This window comes from Rattus norvegicus, chromosome 16, assembly GCF_036323735.1.
Source record: "Rattus norvegicus strain BN/NHsdMcwi chromosome 16, GRCr8, whole genome shotgun sequence".
NCBI lineage: Eukaryota > Metazoa > Chordata > Mammalia > Rodentia > Muridae > Rattus > Rattus norvegicus.
This window is the reverse complement of record NC_086034.1, coordinates 1,840,071-1,861,240: the sequence shown is the minus strand read 5'-3', so window position 1 is coordinate 1,861,240 and position 21,170 is coordinate 1,840,071. Positions and strand designations below refer to the sequence as shown.

At 42.1% G+C, this 21,170-nt stretch overlaps 1 protein-coding gene and 1 long non-coding RNA gene across 7 annotated transcripts in view; one reads left to right on the top strand and one right to left on the bottom strand.

Moving 5' to 3' along the window:
- The window catches only part of Dennd6a (DENN domain containing 6A), a 48,363-nt gene extending 30,925 nt beyond the window's left edge, over positions 1-17,438 (bottom strand). For 3 of the 5 annotated variants that reach the window (XR_010058291.1, XR_005494603.2, XM_039094441.2), the window contains exons 1-3: positions 17,163-17,390; positions 6,662-6,700; positions 6,522-6,564 (exon numbers count right to left, since the gene is read on the bottom strand). Coding sequence is in view for 2 of the 5 variants with exons in the window: in XM_039094441.2 (XP_038950369.1) it covers positions 6,522-6,564; positions 6,662-6,700; positions 17,163-17,390 (310 nt within the window). In the remaining 3 variants the exon portion in view is untranslated. Of the gene's footprint in view, positions 1-6,521; positions 6,565-6,661; positions 6,701-17,162 lie in introns of those variants that run through there. The other 2 variants (NM_001134467.1, XM_017600075.2) reach the window with 2 other exon arrangements.
- LOC134482439 (uncharacterized) lies at positions 286-17,768 on the top strand. 2 transcript variants are annotated; one of them, XR_010058539.1, is made up of 3 exons: positions 286-3,584; positions 3,805-3,983; positions 10,488-17,768. It is a non-coding gene; the product is annotated as an uncharacterized LOC134482439 (long non-coding RNA). The 2 variants fall into 2 exon arrangements; XR_010058538.1 differs by having other exon boundaries at positions 286-3,983.
- Positions 17,769-21,170: the final 3,402 nt, after the last annotated feature.

The following is a 21,170-nucleotide window of genomic DNA, read 5'->3' as shown; positions in this document are numbered from 1 at the left end:
AGTTTCCAAATGTATAACCTTTTAAAAGTAGACAAAGCTGTAATGTTTTAGGATACATGGACCAGTGATTAGGAAGAGGAAGGAAGGAAGGGAGGGAGGGAGGGAGGGAGGGAGGGAGGGAAGGAGGGACAAACGGATGGAGGGGGATGGAGAGGGAGAAGGAGAAGGAGGAGGGGGAGGAGGGGGAGGAGGAGAAGGAGGAGGAGGAGGAGGGGGTAGGGGAAGGAGGAGAAGGAGGAGGGGATAGAGGGAGGAGGAGGAGAAGGAGGAGGGGGAGGAGGGGGTAGGGGAAGGAGGAGGAGGAGAAGGAGGAGGGGGAGGAGGGGGTAGGGGAAGGGGGAGGATTTTAACAGTCACTTGGAGGAGGGAGGGATGAATCAGAAGAGGCTTGAGGGGGTTCCAGGTGCTGGCACTACTCTACTAAATGGTCCTGAGTGTGATTTACATTTCACAATGAGAAGGCCTTTAATAACACATATCATATAAGATTCAGTAAGAGTCCATAATCAACTTATCATCTTAATCATCTGAATTAGCAATTAATTTTCAACTTTAATCATTCCAACAAGCCTCTTGAAATGCAAATTTTAATTAAATTTGTCAGGCAATAATTACTTTAAAAAACTATTAATACTCTAAAACTTAGTTTACTAAAGCATACGAGCTGGTAAAACATCCAATCCAGGTAAAAGTGTTTTCTACTCGAATCAGATGAACTGAGTTCAAACCCCAGAGCCCGTAGATGAAAATAGAGAACAGACACCTGACAATTGTCCTCTGGCCTCCACACATACATGGCAGCACATTGGCACATGTGCACCAACATGCATGATGTGAACATGTATAATAATGCCCAAAATTTATCATCATACAGGTAACTTATTTTATTTTATGTGACATTCTAAGCAGGACACAGAAACTTCACAATTTGTTCAACCTTTTTAAAAGCCATATTATGTACGTATACCTAATGGCAATTATAGACACTAGTATTTCTTTGCTATAAGAGAGAAGAAATGAAAGAAACCGAGTTTCTTTGTGTTTTGAAACAACGTCTTGCTATGTTTCAGGCTAGACTGGAACTCACCATGCAGCCAAGGCTGGTATCAAACTCAAAATCCTCCTGCCTCAGTCTCCTGAGTTCTAGGGTTACAAGTACATACCACACACCCAGATTTAGTTTTGCTTACCTATTTAAGCAGAGAAAAATGCTCTGTGATGTGGTCTAGTATTGTTTTAATTAAACTTATATATTGATGACTCAGATTTCTCTTTAGAAAATGCTAGTTTGAATAATATAAAGTGTTCCCACAAAGGGCTCATTTATTAGCAAGCTAAGTACCCAGTTAATGGCACTACTTTTGGAGGTTCTGAAAACTTTGGAAGACAGAGCCTAACTTGAAGAAGCAGGTCACTGGGGCGTGTCCCTGAAAACATCTTTGCACTGAGCTCCTTTCGGCTGTGCTCTCTGTTTCCTGTCTGCAGTCATGAAACGAGCTGCTCCAACAGACTGAATGGTATTTTGAATAAACAGCACGTTATGGGATGCATAGTTTGCATGTACACATATATACCTGTGAGCATGGCAAGCCCTTTACAGACAGAATCATCTCCTCAGCCCCAAGCTGTTCTTGTTAAGGTTTATTTTATTTTAATTGTATCTGTATGAGTGTTAGCCTGCACACATGTGTGTGTAGTAGGAAGGCTGGAAGTGGGCATCAGATCCCTCTGAAACTTGACTTACAAACAGTTGTGAGCCACCATGTGGGTGCTGGAAATGGACTCTGGGTCTTTTATAAAACAGCAGGTACTCCTGCTGCTGACCCAGCCACCCAACACAGCTATGGTTTGCTTTCAATATTTCACTGACAATCAGAACAGATACTGAAAATGCTTTCCTGACTTCATTTAACAAAAGCCTTTCTCAAAGGCCAAGCTCTTTAGGTCAGAGTTGTCCAATTCATTCGTCTCTGGCCAAACTGACCATTCAAAAAGTACCAGTGCATTCAGCCATGGTTCTTCCTACAAGAATGCCAGACAGCAGATAGATCTGCCATTTTAAGATTAGTATAGAGTAATTTTAAAGCTTCTTTTACCTGAACTGAGATAGAAAAGTTAAAGGTAAGCAGAGAATCTTCTTATACCAGAACAGTCACTCAAAGAGTAAAGAAAAAATAAGTATTTTTCCTGATGACACAGACAACTTTAAAAGACAATTTCTACCTTATCACAAACACACATATGGTGTGGCTCAGAATACATATGACTAAGATAAAACTTTAAGGCATATTGGAATATGTCTATAATTCCAGAATAGGAAGATGGAAAGAATATTACAATCCAAGCTAGTCTGATGACCATCACAACAACAGCAACCAACAAAGAAGCAAAGGACAAAGGCTCTCCTCTGCATCGTCCACCCGGCCGTGACTACTGTGGCTGTGGTGGGACTGCTCACAGACAGTACTTTTGGTCACATCATCTCAAGTGTAGAAGCACAGACACGTATAGGTGCAAAGGTATAGAAGTGCAGAAGTTTGGAAATACAGAAGTGAGCAAGTGTAGATGTGTGCAAGTGTACAAGCACAGACTTTGAGCAGTGGAAGTGTAGGAGTGCTGCACTAATACCACTTCATAAACTGGCTACTGGCGTGTGACCAAAGGAACATGTACATCGAATACACTTAAAGTTCTTCTAGCAATCTGATGTTAGCGTGACAAATTTATGGTTTGGTTTGGTTTTGCTAATACTTTTCGAATTTCACTTTTTCTGATCTTTTCTTTAGCATGTATTTTACAAATGTATTGGTCCATACAGACATTAAAAAAGCAAAAACAGGCCTTTCAGCACAGATAATTTAAGGAGTATACAGTATATTACAATGTCCTTTCTCTTTGACACAAATATTGTCTGCAGCCAAGTCTACCCACGAGGTCTGTTTCTTCCTTGAATTCATTGCTACTTAAAATCCTCTCTACTGAGCCTATGTTTTCTCCCTTGACATATAAAATGTGAAGATTACTGTCCGTGAAGATTAGGCTGAAGGAGCCCATGCATTCAGTTGGTGACGATGGTAAACAATGAGGGAAAGGTTGGCTACTGTGGCTGACAGCAAGCACACTCTAAATTTTTACTCAGAAAAAAAAAAAAATGCATGGGACAGAAACAAGGACCAGCCCAAGTTTTCTAAATTCATGATGATCAAAGGCGTGTGCACAAGCGGACAGTTACAGGCCCAACAAACCATCGCTTCCTTGTAACTTATAAAAAACACTGTCTTCTGTGTAGTCTTCATACAGTCTAAAGTACTAGTCTACTTTGTACGTGTGTTTGGGGGCTGTACCACAGGAAGGAAGCCCTGATTTATGACTCTTTCCTAAAGTCTGCTCTGCTGTGCCAAGGTTTCCTTCCACAGCAATAAAAGCTATTTTGGAAATTTTAAATCAATCTCAAAGTTGGCAGTGTAATTATAACTTCCATTTTTGCAGGACACAGAGGGAAAACAGTGGTTTGGATGGAGAGCCACGAGAACTCTGGGCGCTGAAGTGGTCTCCAGATCATGTTCATCTGTTAGACCATCAAGGTCTGCTTTCACAGTCTTTTGCCAATCTCGCTAATACGTTCCAACCAGGCTTTGAGTAAAATGAACTATAATTCATTTGATATGGAGTTTATTAAAAAGATACTTTAAAAAACATTCTATAGGTCATTCATATGCCTAAAAGATTAGAATTTTTATTTATATAGATTTATGATGTTGGGAATTGGTTCTAATGCTTTGTTTTATTTTGGCTCCCAAAAAGCCTCAATTCCAGACCTCAGGGTCCCTGCCACCAACTGGCTTTGATTGATAAAAAGAATTGCCATACAGCCAATGTCTGGGCAGAAAGACAAAGGACCAGAGAGAGGAGACAGAGGCTCACCATGACTCAGAGGGAGAAGGATCGGATGTAAGAGCTACAGGAAGAAAAGCAACTAACAGGTAAGGATTAGTGGACACTCCCACGACTGGCTCTGGGGTAGCAGAGATGAAATGTTGATTTAGCAAGCTGACATAGGAAAGTTGGAGGGTAGAATGTATGTTAACCTCAGGGAGGAGTAGAATGCCGGGTCATTGAGCTAGTCAAGGCATATCAAAATTAGCTATTGTTATCTGTCTTCATTCAGGTCCAGAGAACTCTTGGGTAGGCATGTGCTTGTGACACACTGGGATCCAATGCCATTTAAACTTATAAATGACCTATACAGATACTATTAAATAATTTATTAAAAAGGCTATCAAGTGCCAGGTGTGGGTCATTAATCCCAGCACTTAGGAGGCAGGGGCAAGAGGATCTCTGGGCATTCAAGACCAGCCTGGTCTACATAGTAAGTTCCAAGACAGCCAGGGCTATGAAGTAAAACACTATCTCAAAACAAACAAACAAACAAACAAACAAACAATGATAGATAGATAGATAGATAGATAGATAGATAGATAGATAGATAGATAGATTAAAAAAAAAAAAACAAACCGAAGAAAACCAAACCAAACCACCAAAACAAAAAAAGGCTATCAGGTAGTTCTGTGATAAGAATTCTTGCCTGGCATGCTCAAGATCAAAGTTTTAATTCCCAGTGATACAAATTAATTAATTAATTAATTAAAAATTTTAAAGGCTGTCAAAATACCAAGTATTTAGCTTTTAGTCTTATTTGGAGGAGAAGGGAAGTTCTTCCTCTAGTCTCTGGGGCTCAGTAGCTAGGATCTGTGTATTAAATTGAACAATAACAATAAAACATTTAAATAAAAACACTTAGCCAGGCACCGTGCTGCACCTTTAATCCCTGCCCTTTGGAGGCAGAGGCGACAGATTTTTGTATCTTTGAAGGCAGCCTGGTCTACAAAGTGAGTTTGAGGACAGCCAGAGTAGTTACAGAGAAACTCTTCTCAAAAAACTGGAGGTCGGAGTGGAGGGTAGTGGGCAACAGAAAAGACTTATTTTATATGTTTCTGAAAATGTTACAGAAAATGTTAACATCCAAAGGGAACTTGACACAATTTTAAAAGGTTAAATTCAGAAATTTGTCCAGACACATTAAAAAACTTACCCTTTTAGAATTAGTAAACTGTGGGAAGGTAAACATGTATGGAAAACTATAGAAGTTATTTAGCAAAGTTGTTTATACTGATTCTAGTCAATGTCATCTCTAGGGAGAGGTTAGAATCTTAGGTCGGCAAGATGGTTCAGAGAATAAAGGCACTTATTACCTTTATCGACCCATGGAACCCACTTACATGACAAGAAACATCAGTCCTATGAAGTGGTCTGCTGACCGTGCCAGCCATGGCACGTGCAACCATAACACACACACACACACACACACACACACACACACACACACACACACACACACAGAGTGGGGGTGGGGGTTGCTATGACAGACAGTTAGCATTATGGACCAAAACCATTAAAGGGTCTAAATCAGTTCAGATACGAACAAAAGACCTGCTAGACTTGATGGAGAACAATATCTAATTAGTAAGAAACTAATTTTCTTTCATGTCTTTCACCAAGGCTTAGCTCCACATACATAAGAAGGAAAAAAACTGCAAGCATTTATACAGAAAGAAAATTAATAATAGTCTGTCAAATCTCTCAAATCAGGTAAATTGTCAGGACATTAGAAATAAGCACAAAAGGTAAGAAAACTGAAGTCTACTTTAAGGGTTCCCTCTGTGTGACCTGAGAAGCTGAGTGTTCTGGTCACTGTAAGTTTATAAAGCTGTCTTGAAAGTAAAATACAGAGGTAGCCTGAGAGGTATCAATGGTTAGGACCACACAAGCACAGCTCATAGGAACCAGAGAAAGCAACTTAATAACAGGCAAATGTGTCCACGGTCTATAAACAAAGCACTATTTCAAGAGCTTTACATGATGCAGTCAACTCATATAAACAACTGGAAATAATTGATGACAGTATTTCACCACTATATTCTTGCTGGTTCCTGAGTTTTGGGAAAACTTGGAGCTAGGGAGATGGCTCAGTGTTGAGAGTTTGTAGAGGACCAGAGAGGCTCTTAACTGCCTTAGGCCCCAGCTCCAGGGTGGGGATATCTGCTGACCTCTTCTGGCCTCTGAGAGCACTACACTCATGTGCACAAACCCACATTCATATACACACATCATTTAAAAAAAACGTTTACTGCTTTTACACAGTTCCAGGCAAATTTTTAAGTTTTGAACTGAAAATAAACTATACACTATAAGTTACCAAATAAATGATCTTGTCTTTATTTTAAGAATGTATCGTTCTTTGTAATGTTTTACCTTATCACACCGTAACAGTAACCTTAAGAGCTGAACAAAGTGAAATCAGTAATGACAGGCATCATTAAACAAACCTCAAAGTCAGTGAAGTGCTGAGCTAAAATGGATCATGCAGTCTAACATGCCATGTTGCTACTTGCCATATGAAGACTATAAACCATACTTTATACATAGAACAAGATTCAAAAGAAATGTCTTATGAATGTTACCTGAATTTGAGTCTGGAAAGGACAAATAGCAAATGTTCGTTTTCTGAAAGGGAAAAGCAGAGTCATGGATGCTGGTCCGCACACTCCAACAGGAACAGGCAAAAGGACAGCAGACTACACAGAGAGACGCATTTACTTACTTCTTTATCAGTGAGTTTGCAATGCTGAGGATAAATTACCTGGAAGAAAGAAGTTAATTTATGTTAGCATAGAATGGGGATGCCTGAATTCTAGTTGAGTATAGCCAAAAAGGTTTTAAGAAATCAGAGCTGGGGCTGTGGTGTCACCCGTAGTCACAGACACTTGTAAGGCTTTATCAAGAGACTACCTTGAGCCCCTTCAAGGCTAGCCCAGAAACTCTGTCTCACACATAAATAAAAATATTTTTTAGTAATTAAAAAAAAGGAAGGAGCTAAGAAGAACTAAGTAGAAGTTACATTAGCTTTAAAAATTACATCAAAATTAGCTCTAAGACTGGTGAGACCTAAACGCCTTCTCTTCCTGTTTGAAACTTAAAATCTAAAGAAAACATAATCTCTATTTTGACTCATACTTGTTCAAGAAATAACTTTTCAGTTGAATCCATGAGTACTATACATCAAAATACTTAGAGGAAAAAAATTACCTAAAATTTAAAAAATGTCTACCATACAGCCTATCATAACCACACACACCCCATTCCTTTGAATAACTGTCTTTCCCTAGTTTAGCACCTGCAGTGACCATAGAACCCTTTGAGGAAAACAGCTGCCTATCAGTCTCTGTAGTGGAAGGAGGTCGGGGCCAAAGCAGCTCCTGCCAGAACCAGCAACAGTCAGTAGAGGACACAGACATCATCCTACAGATCAGCCCACTTCCCCGAGTGACTAAAAAGTAGGTTTTAGCAGGGTGTGGTGGTAAAAGTCTATAATAATCTCAGCACACAGGAGACTGAGGCAGGAAGATCACTATGGGTCTGAGATTAGCCTGGGCAGCACAGGGTAAGTTTCAGGACAGCTCGGGTTAAACACAACTCTTGTCTCAAAAAAATTCTAAAAAGAAAAGGAAACCACCCCTTTCTCCTCCAGCAGTATTGTTACTCAATACTTTTTCTGTCGTTTTGTTATTGTTGTTGGTTTGGGGGGAGGGGTTATTTGTTTGTGTTTTTTGGGTTTTTTTTGTTACAGAATCTCATATATCCCACACCAAACTGAGACTGAGAGAGCTGCAAATGTATACATGGCTTAGAATTTAATATTTTCTATATACTCAGCATGATGACTCAAAGTCTACAACCTTCAGTTTGAAGTAGTTTATCTTTCATTGTCTTGGTTTGTTGGAGACCGCTCGACTGTGTAGTAAGGACGGTCTTGAACCCCTGATCTTTTGCTCCAAGTGCTAGAATCACAGATGTGAACTACCAAACCTGGATTTGTTTTTGTTGTTATTGTTGCTGCTGTTTTGTTTTCTTTGAGAATTTGCAACTTTGTTTTGTTTTAGGTGTTTTGTTCTTTGAGAGAGAATTTTACTATGTAGCCCAGGCTGGCCTCAAACTGAATCAACCCTCCTGTTTCAACCTTCCAAGTGCTAGGATTACAGCCATACATCATGATACTGCCTTTCTAAATCATGCCATATAATTTATATTTTGAAATTACAGGGTTGGGAGAAAAGCTTTTATTTAGCATGCTTGAGATCCCAGGTTCAATTCCCAGCACCACAGTAATGCTTAACGGCAAAATGTAATTGTTTAAAAGTAGATTGGGGTGGGGGGGCTGGAGAGATGGCTCAGCAGTTAAGAGCACCCGACTGCTCTTCCAGAGGTCATGAGTTCAATTCCCAGCAACCACATGGTGGCTCACAACCATCTGTAAAGAGATTCAATTCCCTCTTCTGGTGTATCTGAAGACAGCTACAGTGTACTTATATATAATAAATAAATAAATCTTTAAAAAAAAAAGTAGATTAGGGGGAAAATTCCAGCAGTAAAGATTCAAAATGAGGCAGGAAATTGTAGAATGTTTTCCTAGCACTAATGGAACTGTGAGTTTGCTCCCCAGAGCCATATAAACTTGGCACAGTAGCACATGCTTATAATTCTAGAGACAAGAGGATCAGATCAGAAGTTCAAGGTCAAGATCTTCCTTGGTAACAAGAGTTCAAGATCATTTTGATATACTTGAGACCTTGTCTCAAAAAGTGTGTGTGTGTTGGGGGGGAGGGGGTTGCATATAGAGTGTTCTGTTGAAGAAAAACATCAACAACACAAATGGGATCAGAAGTTATGGGAATTCAGGAAGCAACAGTGGCTTCGTGATCTTTCTCCTAATATCTTAAGCGCTTTTTCTCATCTAACTCTGAGCTAGAGCTCAAACTGGTTTGTTTCCACATGTCAATTTCTTCAATACTCTTTGCTTCCAACAAAACCTCCTACTGTAGCTGGGATAGAGCTCGGCATTAAGAGTATATGGCGCTAGGTTCCATGCTTAGCTTCAAAATAAGAAAAGAAGTACGTAAATATATTTAAAACATTCCACATTAGTAATGTGATAGTTTACTGTGTTCTAACAACCTTCTACCTGCTGTTCGTGTCTTACATTATTTTAATCAATGTAGGAGAGAGACAGGTGGCAAAAAGCTAACTCCTTACAGCAGTGCTTATCTCATCAGTGGAGCTGTGCTCTGCATCACAGACTTTGAAAGAGCACTCATCAATAAATTGTTTTCACAACCAGGTCTGCTGGCACAGGTCTATCATCAGAACCACTTGAGAAGCAAAGGCAGGAAAATGTAAGTTTAAGACCAGCCTTAACTAGAGAGAGAGTCCAAGTTGGCCTGGACAACTGAGTGAGACATGTCTTAAAATAAAAAGTAAAAAGAGGGTTGGGATGGAGCTGGAGAGGTCCAGTGTCTGCCAACCATTGGTTGAGGCCAACACACACAAACATAATTTTGTTTTCTCATGTCAGCTTGAACTAGGTTTTTGTCACCTTTAACAACAAAAAGAAAGGGGTTGGGGATTTAGCTCAGCAGTAGAGCGCTTGCCTAGCGAGCGCAAGGCCCTGGGTTCGGTCCCCAGCTCCGGAAAAAAAAAAAAACAAAAAGAAAAAAAAACAAAAAGAAAAAAAATATTCATGGTCAATTTTTCCCCAAATAGGAATTCATAAAAGAACTACCTCTCTGTCATTACACTTAAGACAGTCTCTAGTCCAGAGAAGAGACTTATAAAACAAATACACCTTTGCTTCATCTGAGGACACACCCAATTCACTCTATTTGACATGAGTATTAGCGCAGAATACTTCATACGTATCCAAGTCTTCCTTTGTTCATGCTGAGATTATTTTACTTGCAATTGTGAAAGCAGAGACAACATCTAGAACCCATTACTAGCATGTTCTATTTCAGTTATAGTTCATGGAAATCTCACTATATGCAGGGCAACTGGTATGAGCCTAAATCCTAGCACTTAAAAAGCCTAGGAAGGAAGATTCTGGGGTCAGACTGGACCATGTGGAGGTTCCAAGCCAACCTGCACAACACGGTGAGGCTGTCTCAAAAATGGATGTTTGACTGCAGCCGAGTTGGTCAGGAGCTTGTTGAACTCAGTCATGCTGGTGGCCTATGACAACTTATCTTCAGCAACTCTATGCTTAGTTCTCCTGTCCTTCCAATGCTATACACACACACACACACACACACACACACACACACACACACACACACATACACATGCACACGCACACACACGCACACACACTGCACAAATAAATACATAAAAATGTAAAAGAATCAAGTGCAGGAGAGCATCAAGGGTTCTGCTGACTGTATTAGTCTTCTGAGTTACAACAAATAGAGGTGGGACTGCATGAAAAACAAAGATAATTAAGGCCTGAGTAGGACCACAAAAAAAATAGTTTTTTAAAAAAAATCATTCACACATATATGAACTGTTTCATTTTATTTTACCACTTTGTCTTTACACAGGATATGTGTGTAATATATATTACATCCCAAGGCAAGAAATGTTTTAAACAAACTATTTCCAGAAAAGTAGATGGATCTGCTATGACCCTGCACAGCTGCCTTCAGTGTGAAGACTGTGGTCTCTGAAGAGATAACTAAGAACATGAGTTACTGGTGGTATCACATGTACACACATGTAAAAGAAAAGGCCTGGAGCTATAACTAAGCCAGCCATATCTACCATGCTGTCGTGTGGAACAGTCTGGATCCAACTCTGGTAGCATCAAACAAACAGCTAAGAAGCACAAGAAGACAACAGCTTAGTCATAAGGAAAATGCAAATGAAGGCAAGATAAAAGATCACTCCTACCCATTTGGACATTCCAAAGAACAGATAAGAGTAGCAAGGATCAGGAAAAACTGGAATCCTTTTATGTTGCTGGTAGAAACATTGTCATATACAGCCAAGTCACTTTATCTCTATAAACACAACCAAGAGTAGGGAAAAGGTGCCCTGTGAAATCTAGTGCCAGGTACCCTGCTGCACTCACGGTGGCCACAGAAATACCTCCTGTCAGTGAGCAGATAAACAGATGTGGCACATGCAAACACATGCTACACTACTCAGCCATAAAGGACGAGCAGACAGTGTCCAGCCTCCAGCTGCATCCTCACCCCAGGAAGGCAATGAGGGCAGCCCAGCACCCATGGTAAACTTACTTAGACATTGTGAGATACACTTTTGTGACTTGGTCCTGTAGTTCTCAAGCATTACCTTTGTAGACAATGAGGTATTGCAATATCAAATGGCTGGACACACCTGACAGATGGACCCTGAAAACATGGGAAGTGAAAGCAGCCAGAAGAGGCCACATGTATGAGTCATTCATGTGAAATGTACACAGGAAGCAAAATTGAACACAGACTTTTGTGTGCCCCAGGGCTGCTGACAAAGGGCTGTTAGCAGACATTGGTTTCCTTTTAGAAGGGAGGGAATGATCTATTAGTGGTATGAGGTATGTGGTTCAGGAAAATACTAAAATCACTGAACTGTGTTCTAATTGGATAGATCTTACATTATGCAAACATCTGAACTAAAACAAGCAAAACCCCTAGCAGCCCTTGCCTGGGCTTTGGATTTTCCTGCACCTTCCTGTGGCCATGCTTAGGACTGCTCAACTATTCTGATCTTACCTATCAAGTTCTGTCCAGGACGTGAAACAGAGCACATGCTCTTCCTTTCTTCTTTTCTATAGCTTTTATTAAATGAAAATATATATTATTTTTATTAGGTGACATAAAAAAATTAATTTTTCAAGTTTTAAAGGCTCCAAATCTCATCTCACATTGGAAAATGTTCACTTAAGTATTAGAAAACTTACTGCAGCTCTTATTTAACTCTTTCATTAAATAATAATGAAGATTGATTGATTGATTGATTCTGGAGCTGGGGACTAAACCCAGGGCCTTGTGGTTGCTAGGCAAGCACTCTACCACTGAGCTAAATCCCCAACCCCAATAATGAAGATTTATAACAATTACCCTCACCTCATCACCTCCCAGAGATCAGGGCACAGGGGCCCGTGCCTGTGGTCTCAGTATTCAGGAGACAGAAACAACATGATCACCTGAGCTCGGGCTTGTGACACCAACCTCAGCAGCACAGCAAGAGCTCAACTGTTTGTTGTTTGTGTGCATGTGTGTGTGCACGTGTGTGTGTGCGTGTGTGTGTGCGCGCGTGTGTGTGCGTGTGTGTGTGCGTTTGTGTGTGTGCGTGTGCCTAACAGGGTACCTAACAGGGTGGGTAGCTCACTGGTTAAGACACCTAACCAGGGTATCTAACAGTGTGGGTAGCTCACTGGTTAAGACACCTAAACAGGGTACCTAACAGGGTGAGTAGCTCACTGGTTAAGACACCTAAACAGGGTATCTAACAGGGTGAGTAGCTCACTGGTTAAGACACCTAACCAGGGTACCTAACAGGGTGGGTAGCTCACTGGTTAAGACACCTAACCAGGGTACCTAACAGGGTGGGTAGCTCACTGGTTAAGACACCTAACCAGGGTACCTAACAGGGTGGGTAGCTCACTGCTCATCTAAAAGACCCAAGTTTGGTTTCCAGCAGCCATGCAGCCATGTCAGGTGCCTCACCCTCACTTACAGCCCAGTTCCAGGGGGATCTGATGCCTGCACCGAGGGAGGCACCTGCACTCGATATATTAGCATACATGGTTTGTACGTACCCTATGTAGGAAGTGTGGTCCCAGTGCAGTGCTGAGCTAGTGGCCTAGAAAGGAATAATGACGGTCTCAAGGAGATTAGTCCTAGAGAGGACTTTACATTTTCTTTTCATTAATTTTCAAAAGAAACTGCCCCACTACCCCATGGTCTGGCTTTCCTTCTCACCATATGACTCCTTCATTACGTTCTCATTGTAATGTCACCCGCTAAGGTCATGAAGCCAGGCCCTCGATAACAGATGGTACTGCCACTACTAGACCTCTAGGCCTGTGAGCTAAATAAACTTCTTTCCCTCATATATCACCACTGTCCAATACTTCGTTCCCATTACAGGAAACATAGCAACACAGGGTCCTCTGAGCACGACAGCTGAGAAGCAAGCTATTATTCCATTCCAAAAGAGACTTTAGTAGTACTGCCCTCAAGGTTGGTCCTGTAATACCTAAAGGGACTCTTATTAACTGATTAAATGAGAAATATAAAGCTCTAAAGACCTAAAGTTCACTCTAATTTCTTAAGTTTTAAGACGTTGAGGCATTTGGATTCCAGGTTTCCAGGTTAGAAGGACTCGGGATGTTTTATTTAGCATTGCTGTGTAAGGGGAAACCCTGAGGAAGGCAAGCCGTCACTGCCAGTAACTCAGGAATCTCGCTTTCCGTTATCACTGGCATTTCACAGGTCTGCACTGCTTCGGATTTCTCCGAGTACCTTCATCTTTTACTCAGGATAGCTCACATTATTAGAGCGAATAAAGCTTTTGGAACCAAAGGAATCAAAATTCTGGTTTACTAAACTTTATGATTTGGGGTAAGTTGGTTACATTTCAGAGTCCTTACCTTAAAATAGGAAATTGAAAACATTTCTAGAAAATCAATGCTACCCAAAATACATTGTTTTGTCTCAAATATCATTCTAAATGCTTTCCCAACACTAATTTATCTCACAAAGCAATGGTGTAGGACTACTGTTGTCCTACAGAGAGAGCGGTAACTGTTATCCTACAGAGAGGTTATGTGGCTCAAACTCAAGTGCTATTTGCTGTTGCTGCCTGTAGGAGGGCAGGTTGTCCTAGTATAGCCTTGGCTGGCCTGGAAATCCCCTGTAGGATAGGCTGGCCATGGCCGCCTTCTGCCTCTTCAGTGCTGGGCTTACAGGTCTGCAGCACCACAGACTAGGCTTCTAATTGCTACTCCACGCAGTCTCTTTGGTGATGTAAAGTGGCTCTAATTCTACATTTTGTTTGCTTTTGTTTTGTTCTGTTTTGCTTTTTAAAGAATGCTGACATCCCTCCAGGGCTTCAACTGGATTATTCATTGGGCTCTCATCTTTTGTCAAATGATCCTAGGTGTGGATTGTGCATTTCTAAGAAACAAATGTATAGCCCGGTGGTGGTGGTGTGGTTGCATCTGCCTTTACTAGTTCTACCACTCAGGAGACAGAAGGTGGATCTCTGAGCTGGAGGCCAGCCTGGTCTACAGAGTGAGTTTCAGGACAGCCAGGGCTACACAGAGAAACCGTCTTGAAAAACAACAAAATAGGATGAAAAAAAGAAGTAAATATATAGGTTTTCTGGCATAGCAGAGAGCCCCTGAATCCTGATGCTGAGACTGATGAGGCTGGCAGCTTCCAGGACTGTGCTGTCCCCATCTGTGACTGCTATTCTGTAATCTTCCTTTTGAGCCTCCCTGGTTGTCACTTACAGACTTAGGCTGTAGCCACTACATCTGTCACTCCCAACACATCTTAACTGCTACTCCTATACATTTGCAACACACATGCAGCTTATATATATATGTGTGTGTATGTGTATACATGTGTATGTGTATATATATATGTGTGTGTGTGTATATATATATAGCTTCAACTATTTCATATATTCATTCCTGCTTTATGTTAATTTAAAAAGAACTATTTCTCCTTCAGTAAAATAAATAAAAGGCTCGGCACGGTGGTGTGCTCAGGAGACAGTAGGCGGATCTCCTGAGTTTGACGCCAGCCTGGTTTACATAGGGAGACCCGGTCTCCAAGAATAAAGCTAAGGGCCAGGGAGAAGGCTCAGCTGTTTAGGGGAATCTGCAGCTGCCAAGTCTTTAGGCCTGAGCATGGCTCACAATGAAAGAAAGGAATCAGCTCCTGTTCTGTGCAGTACTCACTGTGCGCACAGTGACACACACGCATGCCCATTCACTCACACGCGCACACAGATAAACCACTAGTTAATCCCAGTGCTAGGAGGTAGAGTGGTGAGGGGTGTAGACTGAGACAGGAAGACTGCTGTGAGTTCAAGGCCAGCCTGGGCTACATGTATTCCAGGAGAGTGAGATCTGGTCTCAAAGTAAAATCATCTTACATCTAGTGTTTGTCTTTCTTTAGATCCTTTATGAAGGAAGGAACCTTCCTCTCCTATCTTTCTTAAAGCAGTGATCCTTAATCTGGACACAGAATGTAACAAAGAATCCATGGATTAGTTCAAACAGTCTAACTATAAACAGAACTTTGTCTTATTTTCCAAGAAAGTTCAAACTGTTGATTTTTTTTGAAGCAAAAAACAAAACAAAACAAAAAAACAACCTAAGAACTACTTCGTAAAGAAAACTGCTGTGGGAAATAAAATTTAATATGTAACCTTTAATGACTTATTTTTCATCACCTCAACTTTGTCGAGATATTCCGCTTATTAAGAAAAGGAAAATACTCATGAAAAAGCAATGTTCCAAATGATGAGATTTTAAAAACGAATCAATGGAGCTAGAGAGATGGCTCATTGGGTAAGAACACTCTGGTTCCAGAGGACCCAGGCTCAGCGGCAGCTCTCAGCCATCTGCCGGCCCAGTTCAGAGGCCCTGATGCCCTCTTCTGACCTCTAGGCAGGAGAGTGGAGCTGGGACACACAGGCAAGCAGAACATCCACACATAAATAAATCTTTTTTAAAAATGTGACCAAATATAACAGCTTCTGCTTTCCAATTTTTATTTTGCCACACATGTAATTTTAGTTTATTATTAAATTACTAGTATAAAAGATGGTCTTCAGGGGCTGGAGAGATGGCTCAGCTATTAGGAGCACTTGCTGCTCTTCCTGAGGATGTGAGTTCAGTTCCCAGCACCTACGGGACCAGAAGGACTGCAGATCGAGTAGATCTAACCCCCTTTTCCAGACTCCACAAGCACAAGATACAAATGCTCTCTACATACAGACATGAAGGCAAAACATTCACACACACATTATATAAACAAATCTTTAAAAATAAATGTCTTCAGTCCTTGGAGATTGTTATCCCTGTCTCAAATAAAATACAGAATTGCTCTATGTACTAACTCTAACAACAAATGTTTATTGAATACTATGTCAGGCAATAAATTTGATCCTATTGACTGTGTAGATTAATTCTTAGGTCTCCACCTTATTGTCTCAATCCATAAATACAGGTTAGACCATACTTTATGTGCATGTTCACCGGACTCGCATAGTGCCTGGATCTTAATGAAAGCTTCAGTATTTAAATGAATACTGACCCAAAAGACAAGAGAGGGTGGGATACACAAGCAGCAGTTTCTCGTTTGAAACAACCAGACCACCAAAGTTAGAATAAGATTAGAATCTTTCATGGATGCCAAAAGAACAATAACAAAATACTAAAAACTTCAGAACATATGCCTTTCTATTAACTTTTTCCTTGGATAAATTAAGACAAACCTTTTATGCTAGCAAAAAAGAGGGGGGGCGACTAAATGATGGCAAAAATGAGTGAGATTCGAAGGCCTTTTAGGTAAGGATGTTACGATATCTGAGATTTTTACAAGTCTAAGATTTTCCCACTGACATTAGGTTTCTGGGAGCTGTTACAGAATCTGTATTAAGAAACAGCAGGGGACGGGGGAGGTGGTGTGGGAACAGCTCTTGAGAGCTTGCCTAGTTTTCAGAAGGCCCTGAATTCTATTTGTAATGCTAGGGAGAGACTTGGAGGGAATGGGGGCCCAACAACACTCCACCCAGAAAAGGGAAGCAGAGAGAAAAAGGGAGAAAATGCATGCTAAGCATTTTGACTCGGACTTAGTGGGCCGATCTATGAGTTAACTCAATTGGCAATACAGTCAGCCCACAGGATTGGACGTGCACGTTTGGCTACTATAATTCACATATGCTGGGGGGGTATTGTTCCTTTCTTGAAAGTTCCAAGCAAACATCCTGTCTGCTGCAGCCTTTTGTGGGTGCCGCTACCCTTCAGTTATCGCTGTGTTTTGTTTTGTTTTTTTAAAGAGGAACATCAACAAGTATTTAGGAGGGGCCTACAAAGAACTTTTCACCCTTAGCCGCAGCCCACGATCCTCCCACCGAAAGGCCGGAGAAGCGCCGCCCAGCTGAGCCGCGCAGGGGCTACGAGCCACGCCCGGATGCGCCGCGGCCAGGTCCCGGCCGCCCAAGGGTGGAGACAGGGTGCGGCTCCGCCTCACCTCCACCGCCTGGCCCAGCTCCAGGTCGAAGCCCACCACACACACGCAGTGTAGCCAGGCTGAGAAGCCGTCCCAGCGCAGCAGGCCCCGGCGGCCATCGTCCTCCTCATCGTCCTCCAGCGCGACTCCCGCCGCCGCAAGGGCCGCCGCCTCGCGCCCCTCGGCCCCAGCCTCGTCCAACGACCCGCGGGAACCGGGTCCGAAGACCGCCTGGTCCCGCAGAGCCATCCGCCACCCCCTGTCCGCTCGAGCCGCCTCCGCCGCGGACCGCGCCGCAGAGCGCGCAGGCCTCCGCGCACGCGCACCGAGTGCTGCCGCAGCAGCTCCGGACTCCCTGGATAGGGGCGCGGCCACGAGCCACGTGACCCTGGGAGCGGGGGTTCAGTGTGTTTCCCTGCACGCCGCCACCCCTGCTGCTGGCGCCGACTGGCCTACTGGTCTTAGAATCCTCATCTCGTCCCGACGACAGTACAGCAACGAATTATTCTCGGAATGACACAGTTCATTATTAAAGTATCACTAAAACAGTGGTGTTTAATGAAACTTTTACTCTGTGCCAGTTGATATGCTAAGTTCAAATAAAGTATTAACTATTAAACAAATCAATATGGTAGATACTATCTTGTTTGTTAAGTGTTGGGTAGGTCTTTCTTTTCTTTTTTAGCTATGTCTTGCGTAGTCCTGACTGGCCTCTAACACATGGTACTGCCTCAGCCACCCAAGATTCTGGGTTTAGTGGCATGGGCTGCCACCTCTGGCTAATTTGACTTCACAGCTAAGGAAACTGAAGTTCTGAGAGGTTCCTTGACTACCCCCGCAAGTATAAGAAGTCTAAGGTAAGCCTTCGTTCACTCCTGCAGTCCACTGATAGAGATGTGTACTTTCGCTCTCCAATACCCTCCCTACTAAGGCGGCTCCCATCTTTATTGGTCCGGCGGACTCACTCAACTCTTAAGCATATCCAGACTTTCTTGGAATCCCAAGTTGGTCAGTCACCTTTGGACCATGTTATCTGAGCACTGGAGGAAGGGCCTGACTTCAAGCTACTTTGTTAGAGGTCAGACAGTACTAGGCAGGTCACTCAAGAGACATCTGCCCCGCTGAACTGCTATTGATTATTGGCACAGCATGATACCACTAAGTAGGATTTATCAGCATCTGCTAGGATTTATTCATCGAAAGTAATTAGAAAACATGGTAATACCCAATAGGAAAGTGTGTAAAAGACAGTTGGTAACATACAATGGGTTTTTCTTTTCTTTTCTTTTTTTTTTTTTTTCCGGAGCTGGGGACCGAACCCAGGGCCTTGCGCTTCCTAGGTAAGCGCTCTACCACTGAGCTAAATCCCCAGCCCCACAATGGGTTTTTCAAAACCCATCCCCATACCTGAGCCTCTCGACAGTCTGAGGCAAGTGCTATTCCTGCTTCTACTTTACATAGAAACAAACTGGGACTCCAAGTGATGGCTTAGTGGTTAGGTGATGGCTTAGTAGTTAGGAGAGCTTGCTGCTTTTGCAGAGGATCAGGTTTAATTCCCAACACCCACATAGTGGCTCACAACTATTTGTAACTCCAGTTCCAGGGGATCTAATGCCCTTCTCGTCTCCAAAGGCACCAGGAACATATGTGATGCACAGACATGAATATAGTAGAACAAAACATTAAAACACATAAAAATACTTAACCATCGAGAAATGGCCCATCTTTTGAAGGTCAAGTATTCTCCAGTTTCAGTAGTAGTATATGCTGAAGACTTTCTTAAAGATTTATTTACTATTTTTATTTTATATGTATGAGTGTTTTGCCTGTATGTATGTATGGGTACTGAAGTGGAGTTTGGTTTGCACAGAGGCCAGAAGAGGATGCCAGATCCTCCGGAGTTAAAGACGGTTGTAAACTCCACTGTGGTGCTGAAAATCAAACCTTACTTAGTTTTCTACAAGATCAACATGTGTTTGTAACTGCTAAGACATCTATCTCTCTAACCTCACCTGGAAACTTTTGTTAACACAGAGTTAACTGGGGACAACACTTAAATTAGAAACTGTCTTTCACCAAACAATCTGCCTGTGACAAAGAAGCAGCAGAGTTCAGAAAGAAAACCATAAACCGTATTCAAGTGAGGTTCTAAACCACTGTCCCGAGAAAACAGTACTGTTCTGTATTAGAAAGAGCCGTGGGCTAGAAAAAAGAATCTATGCTCCAGTGGTAGCTCCATCTATTATCCTGATTGGCAAGCAGCTCCAAGAACTAGTGCCTGGATTGGTAAAACACAATGGTGATTGCTAACCCGACCTACTCACTGTCAAGAAGAGTGTTCCCAGTCCAGACACTTTGCCATAAGATACTTTAATGATCCATAAGCTCTAATGACCCGCTGTTCCTCAGTGCTGGACCCTTGACATGTGGACACAAATTACCATTCTTTCAATACTATCTTTTCTGTTATTGTTTATTTGTTTGAGACCGGGTTTCTTGGTACAGTCCTGGCTGTTCTGGAACAAGCTCTGTAGACCAGGCTGGCCTCGAACTCAGAGGTCTGCCTCCAGGCTGCTGGGATTAATAGATCACGATCTACCACTCCTGGCTGAAATACTATCTTATATAATATTTGGCTAAGAAAATCTTGTCCAGGGACTGGAGAGATGGCTCAGCACTTAAGAGCACTGGCTGCTTTTTCAGAGATCTCGAGTTCAATTGCTAGCAACCACACAGCATCTCACATAGCACATACATAGCATAGCAACCACACATAGATGTCCTCTTCTGGCAGGAGGCACACATGCAGATGAAGCACTCATATGCATAAATAAATATTAAGAGAGAGAAGAAAATCTGACTAAATGGTGCATCCCAGAACCACAGATTAAGAAGGCCAGAGGTGTGACGAGAAACAAGATACACCAGGCATCTGGGTTTAGTGACAAAAACATACATCCATATTATTACTTCTTAAACTTTTAAACAGAGGTGTATAGATATCAGGAAAAACTGGAAGTAGGTATGTGTCTGTTTTCTGTCTATACTTTTAGCTTTGGTACTCCTACCACAGTGTCTGTTTTTTAAGATTTTCTTATGTTTCTTTGTTTGGGGGGCACATACCTACTGTGGCTTGCATATGGTGGTCATAGAACAACTTTCAGGAGCAGGTTCACTCCTTCTATTACATGGGAACCAGGTTGCCTACTTGGCAGCCAGTGGTGTCATCTACTGACCCATCTTGCTGGACCTGGAATCTACTTTAAACATGGTTTTTGCGCTTAAAATTTACATGGGGCCTAGGAGAGAGAAATGGTAACCTTTATAGAGTTTGTCATTAGAACATTTAAATCTGAAAGTATCTTGATCAGGGTCGTTTCTTCACACTTTCCGTCCTATTTGTGAGTTTTCCGATGCTGGCTCAGCCAATCCCGCATGTGCACTGGCTCTTAACTATAAGAGCTGCTCTTTCTGTTTGGTCATGAGGGCTAGGAACGTCTTCGTCTTGTGGAGTCCAGCTTTTCTAAACAATAGCCCATGGATTGTTTCCAAACAGTCATCTTACATCCTCATGTCCAGCCTCCTGGATAAACTACTCCGAATTCTCCACCTTTCTTCAAAGGATTCTAGCAACTAATCATCCAGTCACCCTACTTGGGTAGACGTGGAGTTGTTGAATCAGTTTTAAGACACAGAAGGAAGCTCCATTCTCTAGGTGTGAGCTAACCCCAGCAAAGTGAACCCTGGGACTCTATCCTTCTTATGCTGCCAGTAGCCTTCTGTCAGTACCACTTCAGATCAGGTCACATCCCTGACTCAGGTTGTGTTTCCTGTCAACTGAAGCTCTAGGTCGTAAGCTTCTTGTTGTTTTTCCCCTGTGAGAGGCACTTAAGTCAGGGTAGGCTGCTGGAGCCAAAAAAACTCACTGAATTCCTGGCTCTGCTGCTCTTCTAGTATTACCAGAACACTGAATACAAGATTAAAAACATTCCAGACTTCCCTACTCACTCCTAACCAATCTCCTGGTAT